The sequence below is a fragment of the Manis pentadactyla genome, chromosome 5 (assembly GCF_030020395.1).
Source record: "Manis pentadactyla isolate mManPen7 chromosome 5, mManPen7.hap1, whole genome shotgun sequence".
NCBI lineage: Eukaryota > Metazoa > Chordata > Mammalia > Pholidota > Manidae > Manis > Manis pentadactyla.
Window position 1 is genome coordinate 177680953 of NC_080023.1, and position 16235 is coordinate 177697187.

Genomic DNA, 16235 nt, shown 5'->3' on the forward strand with positions numbered 1-16235 from the left:
CTCCCTCCGGCCCGCCCCACATCCCCTGGAGAGGCCTGGCAACCGCACCCAGGGCCCCTCGCCTGTGGGGCTGACCCCCTGGGTGCGGCCTGCGAGGTCTGCTGCCACCCAGCAGCACCGCTGGCAGAGACCAAATGCACGCAGAGAAACGGTCACATTTCAAAACCGCAATTAATTTCCTTTGCTTATTAGCCAATTTACTCAATTAACTGAGCCCTGGGAAAAAAATGTCCAGATATCTCATGTGCCTTATATTCTCAATTCTGTCTGCCTGGCCGTATTTTCTCCCATTTCGGGGGAGAGTGCACCCAGGCACAAAGCGGGTCTGCCAGGGACAGAGGATGGGGAGACCCGGGTTCCAGGCCAAGACACTGCTGGGCTCAGCGCTGTGACACGGGGAGCCCAGGGGAGACACAGAATCCAGCAGGCTTCCCTGAGGCGGTGCCCATGGGGGCAGCTACTGCAGGGCCAGAGGAGCGGTGGGGCCCTGAGGGGAGGGAAGGGGTTCCCAGCCACGGGAAGAGCACGAGGCGTGGCCTGGGGTGGGGGCGGATGGCATCCCGGGACACAGAGGGCAGGTCTGACCAGACTGCAGGACAGGCAGGCCCACCTGATGCCATCATCACCACGCGGGGGAGACTCAGAGGCCAGGGTGCCCACCGAGAGCAGCTCCTCAGGTGCGCAGAAACGTCCCTCCCCAGGGAAAGAGAAGGCGCAGCCATGGCCCATCTTGGAACATCCCGGATGGCCTGGCCACGCCGTGCAGATGTGACCAGGATGCTGGGGCCACACGAGCAACCGAGGAAACAAAGCTGCGGCCGTGGGGAAGGGCGGCCAGCCAGGCAGGGAGCAGACTCCGCAGAGCAGCTGCCCTCCCAGAAGCGCCGGCGACCACTCCGAGCCTTGTTTTTGAAGTTTCAGAACAGACGATGGCCCAGACGGCAGGCACGGCGGGGTGGGTGGGGGCTGCAGGGGAGGCAGCGGCAGACACCAGGGGAAGGCCAGCTCGCCCACACGGGAGGGCGGAGGCGTCCACGTCCTGCGGCAGCAAGGGGCCCACGAGGGGCCACCCACTCACCAAGCCACGGCATGCCACACCTCCAGGCCCAGGACAGGCTCCTGACAGACCAGGAAGGGGACTCCTCCAAACTGCCCTTACTGTCCACGCCTCCCAGCAGCTGGGCACCGAGAAAACACATCTACTTCCAGGCTCCTGTCTGCAGGCTCCCTGACCGTGATCACTCCCGCCTCCTGCCCCCTCCAGGGCATCCAACATGCCCACCCTTGGCAGGGAGACGGCTCAGGACTGGTGGGGGCTCTGCCTCTGGCCTCACAGCCAGCCCAGGTGGGGTCACCTGGCTGCACTCACGCCAGGGTCCTGGGCAGGGACAGAGCTCCTGCACACAGGGGCTGAGCATGGCAGATGCCACTTCTCCCTCACAGGCCCTCCTTGTCCCAGGGATGGAGGCATCTTCTGACTCCTGACAGACTCCTGGGAGCCAGTCACTGCCAACCCTCCACCCACCGTCCCATCAGGAGCCGCTGGGGATGCTCACGGGGGCACCCCCAGCACCACTGTGCCTCCCCAGAGGCATGCCGTGCTCAGAGCGCTGACCCACCAGGCCCCAGAGGAGATGGGAGGCTCTCGGGGAAGCTGGTCTGGAATGAGGGCCTTGCTGGCCGGGCGGGCGGGTCTGCCTCTTTCTGAGGCGGCCGCAGGGCTCAGCTACATGCCGGGGCCATCCTGGCCACGGCTCTCCAATGCCTAAAGGCCCAGCGCCCACAGCTGGGGGCCTTCTTGGCCCTCTAGCCTGGAAACTGTCCAAGCTGCGGGAACAAAGGAGGGAGGGAGGCAGGAGGCACCCCAATGCCAGGATGGGGTGGTTTCCTGCAGCCCGAGGCTAATTACAGTAATGAATTCAGCCTCAGGGCACGTCCCTGGCAACCGCTGCCAAGGAGACAAGTATCTTGATCAGCTGGTCCCCAGCCCCAGATTCCAGGGGCCAGGATGGGAAGGAACCTCAGAGACCTGCAGGAAAATGGGCCTCCTGGAGAGCGAGTGTAGGCCAGGACTACCACCAGGGTGCTGGCCCCAGTGCGCCAGGACGCACAGCAAATGGGCTGTCCACACCCAGCAGCAGCAGAGTCCTCAGCCGGATGTCAGGAGGGACTTAGGGAGGAAGGAGACCCAGGGTGGGTGGAAGGTGGTGGGAGGGCTCCAGGGTGGTGGAGATCGGGGCACTCACGCCTCGTGGTGGTCAGCCCACAGCCTCGCCAAGGTGGCGGGAGGTGTGTGTGCAGGTGTGTACATGTGGTCGGCCTGCCCTGCACCGTGGGAGGAGGTGGCCGGGCCTGCTTCCGCCTCTCCCCTCCCACACTGTCCCCACGTCCTGCAGGGACCGCTTCTTTTCTGGAAAAGCTGACAGGCCCCTGCCTGCTCCTTCCTGGTTCCCACCTCACTGCTGGGAGCACACCAGGGAGGCCCCTGCGGTCGGCCACAGCGCAGACACCTTCCCTCTCGCCGAAGACAAACTCGGGAGACGGCCGAGTCACCCAACCCGCTTTACATGATTTAATGAAATGACCACTTAATGCACAGAAGGGGAGAAAAGGGGTCTCGTATCAGCTGCCAGTTCCCCCAAGACCCTCAGACTGCTCTAGGACAGAGCTGGGCGAGGCAGCAGGCAGGGGGCAGGTCCCCAACTTGGAGCTCCCCCCAGCCCACTTCAGGCACGTCTACTACGTGCAGGCACATGGTCAGCCTCAAGGCAGGAAGAGGCTGTCACCCACCGTACAGATGAGAAGACAAGAAGACGGAGGCTCTGGGGCGGCCGGCCTGGCCCAGCCTGAGCGCTCCCTTCCACGAGAGGTCTTGGTGCCCCCGCAGAAACCCCCTCTCCCCAGAATAAAGCCCGTTCCACAAGGCTGTGCCTCTCTGGGGGCTGGAGGTCCAGAAGCCCAGCAGAGCCCAAGGTGCAGAGCGGCCAATGTGAAACCGGAGCAGGCCCCCCCGGTCAGGCCCGGGGCCGGGCTCCCGGAGCCTCTCGCCACCCCGTCTGTGACGCAGCAGCTGGAATCTAATTTTGTCCCCTAATAAACTGCTCTGCCTCCAGGACCCACTGCCACTTCCAATCTCTGGGAGTGATGGAGGGACTGGACTGCTGATGGCTGCTCCAGGCGGAAACCAGCCATGAAGAATCACCGCGATCCGCCAGCACCCGCTGCAGCAGGAGGCTGCAAGCCTCCCAAGACCACCATGCACGCAAGCCCCTCTCCTGGAGCCAAGGCGCAGCCCACCCCGGTTCACCCTCCAGCCCTCCGCCCGTCTGAGCCCACTGATGAGGTGACCAAAGGTCCCTGGCGTGCCCACCTGGCCCAGGCTGTGCGAGGGGACCCAGGTGAGCGCTGGAGGCCGCGCCTGGTGCACAGAAGTGCTCGGTTGGCTCAGACCAGACAGGGAGCCCAGGCCCTGTGGAGGTCCAGCTCCTGGCATTCGGAGCCCCCACATGCAGCCTGGCCCCCGCTCCCTGTGCCGCCCCTCCCCAGGCCAGCCCCCAGGCCCATCCAGCTCTGCCTCTCCCAATACCCAGGATGGGGGACCCCTCGATGCCCCACTGGCCAGTGACCCTCTGAGGCCTTAGCTATGGGCTCTCTCTAGGGCTGTGCATGGCGGGGCTCCTACCCTCCCAAAGCTTTGCTCCCTGACCACTCACCCCTCAGAAGCCCCGGCCTCCTCTGGCTGCAGCAGACCTTAGCCCCGACAAAAGGAGCAGGCAGCCGAGTGGAGCCCTAGGGCCTGTGGGAGCCATGGGCTGGGGAGGGGCTGACTCTGCAGGCCCGCAGGACACCCACTGGCCCAGCATACAGCAAAGGCCACTCCCCCCATGTGCCACCTGCTCGATCTCAGGGCACAGCAGCCCCACACGAGGTGACTCACTGACCTGTCCCCACACAGACCATGGGGCCAAAGGTTCCCATGCCCCGTCCTCCCCCAGAGCCCACCAGCCGTGCACATGCCCCTGGGCAGTCTGCCCCGTCCCCAGCCTGCACTCCGAACTCTGGGGTCTCCACCTCCCCACCCCCTGCCTGTAGAAGGCAGCCCCCATCAAGGGGTCCTCCTGGACAGCCCTCTCCCCACCAAGACCTCACCCCAGCCCTCATTCCACTACATCCCGACAGGTCCTATCTCTCCATCAAGGGTCCCAGATGCCTGCCCCCCACTGAGAGCACAGGAAGGGTGCCACCCTCACCCCGCCCCCCACCAAGCCACTCCTCCCCACGCTGGCACAGGGCTGCCTCCTTGTCCCACCGTTCAGGCCCAATGTCGCCTTCTCTAAGACGCTGCCGGGCCCCCACTTTGTCCAGTCCACTCTCTTGGGCGCCCTGACCCCCCTCAGGACAGGTTCCCTCTACGCAGGGGTCTGCTGCTCCCCTTGCCTGCTCTGCTCACCCGGCACCCCAGGCACTCGGCCAGAACCCACACACAGGCGGCGCCTGCGTCCTGGGAGTGCGGCCAAGGTTGCCCTCGCTGAGGTGAGGTCCAGCTGGACAGCAAAGGCCCACAGCCCTGCCCAGAGAAGGCTCCAGGACGCATACACACCGCCTCCCAATGCCGCTGGGTGGGCGGGCTCGGGGGGGCCTGTGTCCTGGAGGGACCCAGAGGGCTTCTGAGGCAGAGCGCAGGGGGCCTGAGGCTGGGCGGTGGGGGGCGCGCTGGCCCGGGAGCCTGGCCACGTATGCGCCCACAGGGGAGCTGATGCGACTCATCCAGAACAAGGCCTCGATCCATGAGAGACAACGTGTGTGTGCAGACACACGCAGGGACGTGCACAGCAGCTCGGCGATGCCCACATGTCACCACCAGGTGGACAGACAGGTGCAAGGCCATCCATGCAGCCCTTCAGCCTTAACGGGGTGTGGCACCTCGCAGGCCATGACCTGGTTGGACCTCACAAACAGGATGCTCAGCGGGGCTGCTGGACCCAAAGACCGCACAGCGTGTGAGGCTTAGGAGAAGGCAGGTGCTCCCCAGGGCTGGGGAGGGGAGAAAGCCACATAGGCGCCCAGCCCCGGAACTCACAGGGGGGCACTCACAGGGCGCTCACTGAGTCCCCAGGCTGTTCACTGTAAGGTTAACTGTGTGGTCCGTGAGCTTCACCTTGGCTAAAGAAAAGGAGGGAGAAGCGAGGCCATGTTGTCAAGGTCTGAGACAATGAGTAAAACCCCTGCCTGCCCCCTGTGGCGGCCCCGTGCCCCAGGCAATGCCCGCAGGCCTGGCCGCGGTTTCCCTCCGTGACAGGACAGAGCTGCTCCGGGCCCACGGGCGGCAGGAACAGGCCCCGGCTTTCTCTCAGGAGGCGTCAGGGTCAACACACAAGCTTGCCACCGGCAGGGAGGGCAAGAAATGGCTCTTTGGGGGTGTGGGGGCCCCACTCCAGAAAGTGTTTTCCTCCATGGTTCGTGCTGACCTCTGTCCCTGTGAGCCTCAGTCTCCCCTGAGCCCCCGTCACTCTGGGGGCCCAGTGCTGGGGTGTGTCCCTCAGGCCGTTGACCTCTGGGGCCCCTCGAGTTCCCAGCTCTGTCGGGGGGCAGGGGGTCCCACACCCTGCCCGCTGGGCCTCAGCCTGGACACAGGGAAGCTCCTCGCAGAGGGGGCAGGGAGGGTCCCCCAGGGAGCAGGGCTGCCGGGGCTCCAGCTCCAGGATCAGAATGCAGTCTGTAGAGCTGTGAGTGACTAACTGGGCCAACTCAGCTTTGAGAGAAAGCAATCCTCGCCCTTCCTCCAGGGGGTGGGTCTGGGCCACATGGCCCCTGCAGCGTCCCCACGGGCGCTGGCAGCCCGGCCACCCACTCCAGCGCTCCGGCCACCGGAGAACGTGAGGCTGACGGGACGGCCAGGCCTGCCTCCCCCACGTCAGCCTGCCCACACTCTTCCCACGGACCTTCTGGCTGGCTCGCAAGCTGGCCCACCTCCCTTGCTCCCACAGTTTACAGCTCTGGCACATTGATCCCCAGAAATACCCTCAGTGACCATTTTCCTGGCCTCCACTGCGTGCCTCCAGCAGCAGAAGGCTTGCCCACAGGCAGGACGGACGTCTTCTCAACATGCTCCCCACCCCCGACCCCACTGGCCACCAGGCCTGTTCACCTGGGGTCCACTCTCCAGGCCGGCACCCTCAGCCACAAGCCACCAAGGACAGAGGGTGGAGGAGGCAGGGGACAGGGCCGCCCTGTCACACACCCCACGGAGCACCAGGAGACCTTATGACAGAAATAAAACCCAGCATTTGCCAGACACCCGTCTAATTCCATGAGGAAATTCCTGCACTACATCGTTAATGAAAAAGATCACGGAGTCTGAATTCCATGTTTAAGAAATATGCACAGATGCTTGGAAATAAGTCAGAAAGACATGTCTTTCTCGTGTTTTTCAGCATCTTCCCAATTCGGGCAGTGCAGTGTATATTTTTGTAACCAGAAAGCATAGGAAGCCATAACCAAGCATTCCTCTAAAAGGCCGCCTCGCCCCCGCCGCGCCCGCTGACGGTGTGGCCCTGTGAGCCCACTGCCTGGATCAAAACACTCGGTTTCCACCCACACGACATGAAGTCAGCTCTCGGCTACTTAAACCGCAGGACAGAGGCCCCGCTCAGGTGCACCGGCAAGAATGCTGATGAGCGGCAGAGTGACTGGCCCGGATGAGGGGCAGCTGGCTCATCTTTGCGCCGAGGATGCCACCCAGCCCCCTCTGCACTGCCAGCCAGTGATGGGCCGGGCCCGGCTTTCCGTGGTGCCCTCAAAGACATACCACGGGCTCGAGTTCAGCACCAAGGCCAGCGCCCTTGCCGTCCACGGCTCTGCCTTTCCCTACCCAGGGGCTCAGCTCCCAAGTGCTCAGGTCCTCCGAGTAAGAATCAGTCCTGGCCCTGCCCTCCTGCGGGAAGGGCCCAGCCGGGTGCTGCCAGCATACCCCTCACTGAGGCCCCTGCTCTGGGTGAACAGGCTGCTGAACCCCGTGGACACGGCCGGGCTCCTGTGGTCGCCTGCCCAGCAAAGAGCCCCAGTCACACCCTGCACAGAGCCAGCAGAACCGAACCAGCCAAGTTCTCACCAGGGCTCCAGGGGATGAGCCCTGGCCTCTGTGCTTCCAGAAGCTGCTCGCCACCTCCCCCGAAACCAGGAAATTGGCCTCTTCCTCCTACAAACCCCTCAAATATTTTTTCCAAGCATAAATGGAAAAGCAAACCCAGACGCTCTAAGCTTTCTTCAGGACTGAGGATCCATGGGGGAGGGAGGGGCCCGAGGGGCCCGGCCGGGTCTGCCGCGCTCTGCAGCCAGCCAGGAACGATATGGACGGCACCCCGAGGGCCGGCTTGCTCACGGCCGTCCACGCCCACTGGGAGCTGCCCACCTGTCTCTGGAGGCAGCATTCCTACAACCCCATTAGGACCTTTGGGAACAAATGCTGCTCTGGACACTTACTAAAGTATTCTGAGGAGTCCGAAAATACAAAAGGCCTCATTTTATTCAAGCCAGGTAACCAGTAGAGCCCAGTGACACTCAGCCCTGGAGCACACCCGCCTCATTTTCCCCACGTGAAGCAGCATCGGCCCCCCACCGCCACAGCCTCTGCAAGGGGCTGCGCAAGGGGCATGGCCCCACCCACCGCAGCGTCTCCCCTCCCTTTGGCCAACCCCAGCTCCTAGGCAGAGGGACAGAGCTCTGGGCAGCTGGTGGCCCCCAGAGCGGGGTCTCCCCACTGTATACAGGGGGTACTGGCAAAGGCCCAGTGCCTGCTGGGCCCAAATCATGGCTGGCCCCCTGGCCAGAGTGTGGCCTTGGGTCTGGGGGCCCCCCCTCCACAGTATCAGCACCCTAGAGGAATCCTCCTGCCAGCCCTGCCCTCACACCAACGAGCTTGCTCCAGACACCCGCCAAAGGGTCTGGGAACCCCCTTTCTGAGACCTGACCGCCACCGTGACAGGTCCAGGCACAGCCAGAGCCCAGGCGTCCTTGCATAGGAAGAATGTTAGCTTTGGCCCCTATGCCATCTGTGTCCCTGCCTTTAGTGTCATGCTCCCCCGTCCTCCGCTGGGAAAGGGTCCTGGGTGAGCGATGGGTGCAGCAGGGCTGCTTTGTGAACAAGAGGCTCCTAATCGAACAGCATTCAGGCCTGCAGACGGTGCCCCTCCGTGACCACGAGGGACCCTTCCTCCTACACGTCCCCAGCCCCTCTCCACGGGCTCTCGGGGCCAACCAGTCCTGGCACACTCAGTAAGATAACTCTTGGGTTGGCAGAAGCCTTAGAAGCAACTTAGTCTTCTGGAAATGTTGGCCCACGGCTCCCACTGGGATGGTGGTCCCAGCGCAGCCAAGCACGCCCCGCCCATCCAGGGGCGCCACGGCCTTTGAGGTCTTCAGCCCTATCCTTCCAGATTAATTAGGAGCATTGTCCATCCTGACTTCAAACAACAAAAACTCCAGCCCTCCTGCTCCCTGACTTCAGACCAGCCCATTTTCAGAACAGCCCCAGGCCACCTCCCCGCACACCCTGAGGCCACGGCTTTCTTGATTCGCAGGAGGAACTGACAGGCCGTAGAAAGAGTCACCTCTCTGTCCCTGACCCTCTGCTGCTCACACCTGCCTCCCCAAGAAGGAATCAAGGGCAGCAAACCACGTGGGGGGTTCACAGCCATACCGCAGCTGCCAGGCACTCAAGCTGAGAACTGGTCAGCAGCATCGCAGGCAGCAGGACCTCACCAGGTACACGGGGGCAGACCAGGGAGGGGGCGCTTGGTCGCTGAAGGGCCCAGGGCTGAGGCAAACCAAGCCACTTCCAGAACCACTGCCGTTTGCTCAGAGCCCTCCCCCCAGTGTGGAGGATGACGTTCTTCAGGGACCACATCAGGTCTGCACACCCCTCTTCTTTCTCCATTCGGGCTTTGCTGGGTGGCTGGACAGGGGCCACACAGCCCTAACAGGAAGGGGAGCCTCCCCCAGGGACCGCCCAGGGCATCACCACAAACGGGGTGCCAGCACTGTCAGCAAACTGCTGCTGGGAAGCACAGCTGAGCCGTCTTGCTGAAGAAAGCGGCGTGCTCGGCAGGCATCTCCCACGCTCCAGGGACAGTGTCGGAAGGCGAGCTCAGCACGGCGGCCCACGCAGACCCAAGTCACAGTGTGGGGGACTCGTCAGCACACAGCCCACGTGGAAGCCTGGTGTCCCTGAGGCGGCTCTTTACAGCCCAGGAGACCAATGGCACAACCTACCCACAACGGTGTTTTCAGGCCGACACCGTTCCCGTCTCCATTCCAGAGGCTCAGCGTCTGTGGGCCATTCAGCCGTGAACTGGAAGGCACCCACCAAAACCCTGGCAGCCGCAGAGCCAGCAATCTCCTTTAGGAAAACGGCCAGTCCCCCTGGACAAGCACACAAGCAGGCGTCTGAAGCACCAGACCAGGGCCTTGTTTCCAGCAGCCCGAACCCCTTCCTCCAGGTCAGCCCCCGGAGGACGGCACTGAGAACTCACCAAGAACGTCAGGGAGCGTCCGCCCCGCCCACCCTACCTCTCCATTCGGGCCCAGTCTTTCATTCTGTTGACCCACAACTGCAGTGACCAGAATAAGGACAGCTGCAAACGCCATGAACATCACAGGTGCCAATGCAACACAGAACGACCCACAGGAGATAAACAGAATCGTCACCACGGCACAGAGGGGGAACCTCGCGCTGGGCCGTGTGTCTGTGGAGGCAGGATCTGCGCCAGGCCAGCTCAGAGCCGTGGCCCCTGCCAGCCCCAGGGACATGGCTTCTCGGCCGTCAGCGGCTGCAACCCCACCTAAGTAATGCGCCTGACTGGGGTGGAGATGCAGGCAGCTGTGTCCCCAGGGGGAGGGGCTGGCACCCCACACACCCAGGACTCCTACCTAAGATCGGTCTGCACTTCCATTCAAGAATATCTCAGATGCCCCCCAGGAGGTAACGCACCCAGCGCTCTGTGATCACAAGACATCAGATACAAGCTCGGGCCCCTCCAGCCAGGGCCCACCCACCACCCCGAGCCATTGACAGGCCTGCCCTGGCCCCACTGCCCCAGCCCTCCACAGGGTCTCCCCTCCACAAACGCAAGGCCCTGCCATCAGCTCCTTGAAAGAAATGCCGCAGAGCTCATGGACCTCTGGACGCTATGCCTTCTTTGGGAGCTAAGACACCCCCACTGGGGCACAGGGGGCCCGTGGCTCTCACCAGTGGAGCCTTTGGTCTCCTCCTGTCAGCGATGGCGCTCACACAGAAGGCCAGGCTGCAGCCCCTTGCGGCCCCCTGGAGACTGGTCTGGACACTGGACTTGCATCCCTTTTCCTACCATCCTGGAGTCTGTGAAACCGTCAGGCACTGAGCTTCCTCCCCTTCCGGTCACCTTGCAGGCTCAGAACCGTTTGCGGGATTTACTCCAGTGTAATTAGACATACCGATAAAAACAGTGTATTGGCGTGGAGCAACCTCTTTTTAAATTATTTAGTGAGGGAGGGAAGCCCCACGAGGAGGCTCAGGTCCCCAGACAGCCCGGGGCGGTCTCAGAAGCCCAGGGTTCCCTGGAAGCCACGCCTCTCCTGGCATTTCCGCCTTTGGGGGTTTCCCTAAGTTTCTCCAACCCGTCAATGGGCAGACATGCCCTCCCCCTGGAGGACAGGAGGGAGGTGGTTCACCACCATGCAGACTCCCATCTCCTCAGAACCACCAAATGCAGAGACGGGACTCCAGTGCCCCCAGGCCACCCTTGCCCTCACCCTCAGCACCATCAGACTGAGGAAGAAAGTGGACGGCAGGAGGCCAAGGCTGAGGGCAGAGGCCCCACCCCACCCGGACCCCGTCCTGAGGGCAGACAGGTGAGGGGGCAGTGGGCAGCTGCGCGTGACCTAGAGTGTGACCCTACCTGGCTTATCCAATGCTCCCGTATCCCCAAGGCCCTGACCCCACCCCGCGACCAAGCAGGATGTAAGCCCAGCCCTGCAGCCGCCAGCCACAGGCCTCCGAAGGTGCATGTACCGCACGGGGAGGGCTCGGTGGCCTGGCCCAAGAGAAAGCAGCTTGCAGAAAGCCGGCAGACTGGGTGAGCCCAGCCTTCGTGGGTTGTCCCTCTGGCCGCCATCCCCGGCATTTTCCATCCGGCCTATTTTAAACACGATTTCACACTGGAAACTCCAAGTGGCTTTAGATGGTGAACAGGTGGAGCAACCTGCACCCCCAGCTCTCATCTCTAAGTCAGAGACTCCTTTCTGCTTGAGCAGGACAACTCTGGGGCTCTCTTAGCCTTTCTCACCCTTAGTGTCCCCACCTGTGAAAACAAGCCCCTCAGGGCTTCCGGTGAGAAATACCGGACACCAGTGCACAGCAGGGGCACAGTTAAATCCCTACCCTACTCCAACCTGGACCTGCAGAGACCACGCCGTGGTGGGGTGCCTGCCTGGCTCCCACTCACCCAGGCTCTACAAGACTCCCCGTGGACCTTCCTGGAATCTATGAGCAACCCCCAGGTGCCCAGATACACATCCCTGAAGGCACGGTTTGGGGCCTTTTCTGTGACTCACACCTCATTTGAGAAATCCATAAAAACTCCAGACCCTATACCTAGAAAATCCTCTTCTGCAGACACCCCTGCTCTTGGGGCACATGGGACCCCCAGGCCCCTGCCCTGGGGTCAGTGTGGCAGGTGACAGTGGGGAAAGTCTGTGGCTTCCTGTGGCTGAGTCGGACCCCTTCCCCCAACATGGCCCATTTCCTTGTCACAGGGCTCCTACCCTCAGCTGATGACGGTACAGGGAGCCTGCCTCCCAAATTCCATCTGGGCCAGGCCACTTCTCCCTGGGTCCACGAGCAGCCTGGCTGCCCACCCAAATCTGCGGAGCAATCATGGAGGGGAGGCCCTCCTGCCAGCCAGCAGAGGAAGGGCCCCAGGGCTGGGAGGGGCGGACCTGCGCTGGTTCTGCGGTCTCAGGACCCCAGACTCAGGGAAGGCTCCCGTCTCCAGAAGTGCCTCTGGAAGAGCTCACAGCGGCTGCTGGTGACCATGGCCCCAAGCCCAGGGCCGCGTCTGCAGAGGGCAGGGGACCTGGCCTGAGGCCCACCTGGCCTGGGGAGCACGCAGCAGCTGCCTCCCTCCCCACCTCGCACAGCCGCTGTCCCCGGAGTTTGCTGGGATACTCAGCGAGGCCACCACACCTCCATCTTCCAGAAGCCAGACTTTGGTGGAAAAAGACACCGAGAAAGGTGGCCCAGGAGAGCTCAGCACCGCCTCAGACCAGAGGACTCGAAACTGGATCGCAGCCAGGCCAACCACAGGGCCAGTCCCTGCCCCTGGCTTCCCCAGCCCAGCTCAGAACCAGGCGGGGAGGAGGGGTGAGCTTTGTCCAATTAACAAATCAACAGGCCAGATACACACAGACATGGGCAGTCCCACTGGGCAAGGGGGGCACAGGGGTGGTCACACCCTCGACCCTCTCGAGACAGCAGCACAGGGGCAGTAAAGGCCTCCCATCGGAGTCGGCTGGGACTGAGCCCCAAGGATGCACAGGGCACACGGGCAGTGGAGGATTCCATGCCTGGGCACCGGGGGATGGACGATGAGCAACAGCAGGGTGGGAGATGCGTCACCAGTGAGGGAGGGCCCCCAGGCTGGCCCTGGCAGAGCCCATCCCATCCAGCCCACCTCCACATGCCCTGGGCCAGGGAGCCGCTGCACCCACTTCACTGGCCAGAAGGCTGAGGCTGCAGATTCCTCAACCAGACTTAGTGCCCAACATGGCCAAAGACCCTGCTCTGTAGCACTGTGCCCTCCAGCCTGCCCCACTCCCCAGAAGGAAGCCCCTGCTTGAGGGGTCTTCTGAGTTTGAGTCCCCCACCCCTGCCCGTCAGCCAACAGGAAGGGAACTCAAGGAAGCCCCACGCCCTCAGGAGCAGAGAAGCGGCCTGAGCAGGCTGAAGGCTGGGGCTGCCTTGGCAGCGAGGACTGCCAGGCCCGGCCTGACTCAGAGGTACGCGGGGTGGACACACACAGACCACTCCCTGCGGAGCAGCAGGCTGACCCAGGCCCCACATACCGTGCTCCCGGTTTGAACACCGCAGTTTTTAGGAGGCAAGAGGCATAAAAGGGCCAAGCACTTCGGGCCTGGGCAGGGAGGGGCCACTCAGGACTGGAGACGGGGCCACACAGAGGGGACCCCAGGAAATGCTGCCGCCAGGGAAGTTTGTGCCCAAGCACAGAGAACTCTCGGGCAGCCACATCACGGGTCAGATGGGGGTGGGGGAGTGGGCTTTGCCTGCTTGCTGGAGGTCACCTCGGTCCAGGACCCGGCTGACAGAGCTGGGCCCACAGGGAACCCCTGGGGCCCCAGCCAGGTGCGGGACTATGGGGGGTTTACTGGCGGGGAGACGGGCGAGAGTGAGCTACGCATCTGAGCACGCCCGCGTGGGAGGCTGGGCAGGCGGGAGCTATGCTCTCAGTGCCTGGGAAGCCCCCACCTCTCACCTCGGGACTCCCAGGCAGCTGGGCGCTGGGGCTGGGGACAATGCCAGGGCCTCGCTGCCAGCAGCCTGGCATTTCCCCCTGGGGTCTTCTCCCACGGTCCAGAGGGTCTGTCCAGAGCACAGCTTACAGGGCACGCTCCTGCACCCAGAGCTCTGGAATGGTTTCCCAGAACCCGACCCTCACTCCCATCCCAAAATGCCTCCCTCACACAAAATGGCCGAGCCCCGGTCCCAGACTAGCTGGGATGGGAGAGAGCGCCCGCATGCTCAGGGCTGTGCACGCCGCGGCACAGGCCGCACATGCACACGCAGAGACTCCTGCACAGACGCCGCGCACCGAACACCCACATGCACACGCCTTCCGCCGAAGGCGCTGGCCCTGCCCCAGGAGCCAGGAGCCCCTGAACTGTGGGCCAGAAAGACCAACAGCCCCGGAGACGGTGGCCTCCGTCCTCCTGGGGACCCACTCGCCACGGAGGGGGTCCAGAGCCCAGAAGGTGGCAGGCGTACACCTGCCACCAGCCAGCAGCTGCAGAGAAGGGCAGGGCTGCGCTGAGTGGACTGGGGGGGGAGGGGGGCAGGCCGGGCCAGGGTGGGCGCAAGCACCGTGGGGCAGGACAGTCCACCAGCCTCAGCCTCGGGCCGGGGGAGGGGAGTAAGGTTAGGTCCCCCATTTCAGCAGCCCAGACGCTCACCAAGAAGGAGAGGGCAGCTTGGAGGGAAGGGGCGGTAGGCCAGCCCCTCCCCCGCGCCAGCTCCCCTCCGGGGGGAGCCCAGCCCAGAGGGGACCCGTAGGCGTCCAGGCCCGGCGGGCCCTTTGTTCGGAGCCCCGGCCGTGGGGAGGGGCCTCCTGGCAGGGGCGCAGCGCGTCTCCCCATCCTGCGGGGGAGGGGCCGATGCGACCGGCCCGCGCGGGCGGGGAGGGGACCGGCCCGCGCCCCTCCCGCCCCGGCCCGTGCCCCGCGCTCACACGTAGGCGTGGTAGACGAACGCCCAGCCGCGCGGCCTCTCCAGCACGTTGTACAGGAAATTCTGCAGCTTGCGGTAGAAGGCGTTGCGCTTGGGGGGCTTCCCGGCGCCCGCGCCGCCCGCGCGCGGCTTGCTCAGGATGCTGCCGCGCTTCGGGGCCTCGGAGCCGGCGATGAGCAGCGCGCCGTCGCGGGTGGAGTCGGGCGCGCCAGGGTCCAGCCCCACGAAGCCCACCTTGAGCTTCTTCTCCCCGCCAGGGCCGGGGTACACGCCGCCGTTGCGTGACTTCTGCACCATGGTGCCGGCGGCGCCCGCGGGCGCGGTCAGCGAGGGCGGCGCGCGGGGGGCGGCGCGGGCCCGAGCCCAGGCCCCCGACCCGGGAGCCACATGCCCAGGCGGCGGCGGCGGCGGCGGCGGCTCCGCGCTCCTGCCGGGCCGGGCCGCGCGCGGGGACGCTGCGGCCACCTCGCTCCGCGCGCCTGGGCGCCGGGCCCGCGGCTCCGCCCGCCGCCTCGCCCCGCCCCCCGTTAACCCCCGCGCCGCCGCGCCGCGGACGGGCAGGAGCAGGAAGGGGCCGGAGGGAGGGGGCGAGGGGGGCGGGGCGGGGCTGAGCAGCGGCGCGGGGAGGACCCAGCTGGGCCCGGCGTCCCAACCCAACCCGCCCCCTGCCAGCGCGCAGTGAGGAGGGAATCCGGCCCCATGGGGACCTGTGAAGTGGGCAGGACCAGGCATGCACAGCGCCGGCGCGGCCCCCGGCTCTCGCCAACCCAAAGTCCAGCCAGCGCCCTGCCCTGTCGGCTTCTCACCACCTGGGCAGGGGCTGGACACCTCAGAGTGGGATGCGGTGGGGTTGGAGGCTGTGTTTTGGCTCCTGCCAGGCCCTCCATTAAGGGCCAGCCCACCGGTCTTGGCCTCTTAAGTGGACCAGGCGTGAGGACCCCCTAGACCCTTGTCCCTTGGGTTTGCAGCGAAGCGTCTGGGAGAATTCCTAAGAGGTGGGTGAACTGGGTCTTGGACAAAGGGTCCTGGAAGGGAGACAGCAGAGGAAGGGGACCCTGAGGTATGAAGAGGGACCTGGGCTTTGTTCTACAGACCCCGGAAGGCGCCTGCAGCTGTGGCAGGGTGTTGTGGGGTGGGCCCCAGGGCAAGACCCAGGCCTGAGGCCAGTGGGGACACTGGTACCACAGTCCAGGACAGACGAGGTGGACTCAGCACCGACAACAGGGTGCACCTTTGGCAGGGAGTAGGCAGAGGTGGCCTAGCCAGGGAGCATGGGTGTCCAGGTCCTCTAGAACCTGCTTCTGGGAGGCCAAAAGGACCCATTCCTCAACCCCAAGGGCCCCCCCACACACTGGGTGCATGGTCACCAAGCCGCTCTGGGGCCTGCCTCTAGGGTGTTGTGGCTGCAGGCACCTCTACTGAAAACATCCGGCTGCTTCCCACATTTGCCCAGCCCTATGGGGTCGGCTAAGCAAAAGGCCCTGCTTAGCAGCTGACGCTTGTCCTCCCAGTAACTGGGTTCCTAGGCCGGCGGTTCCCTGGCGGCCACTCAGCTGTGCAGTTTGCCCTTTGGGTTCCAAAGCTAGTGGCCGTGTGACTTTTTTCTGTAATTAGGCAGAAAGTCTGTGGTCAGTGCAGGCACCTGTGGCTCGTGTGTAAGTCATCTTTAGTGCTGGGGGAAGACTGCAGCTTAGGTGACATGCACACACACAGCTGTGCAAACAGAACCCGGGACCACACC

The 16235-nt window shown here is 64.2% G+C and overlaps 1 protein-coding gene across 19 annotated transcripts in view; it reads right to left on the reverse strand.

The window, feature by feature from the left end:
• Window positions 1-14901, reverse strand: part of KCNQ2 (potassium voltage-gated channel subfamily Q member 2) — a 49280-nt gene extending 34379 nt beyond the window's left edge. For 4 of the 19 annotated variants that reach the window (XM_057503158.1, XM_036901716.2, XM_036901735.2 and 1 more), the window contains exon 1: window positions 14496-14895. In XM_057503158.1, coding sequence (XP_057359141.1) covers window positions 14496-14791 — 296 coding nt within the window. In that variant the 5' untranslated portion in view covers window positions 14792-14895. Of the gene's footprint in view, window positions 1-14495 lie in introns of all 19 variants that reach the window. The other 15 variants (XM_057503165.1, XM_057503162.1, XM_036901730.2 and 12 more) reach the window with 9 other exon arrangements.
• Window positions 14902-16235: the final 1334 nt, after the last annotated feature.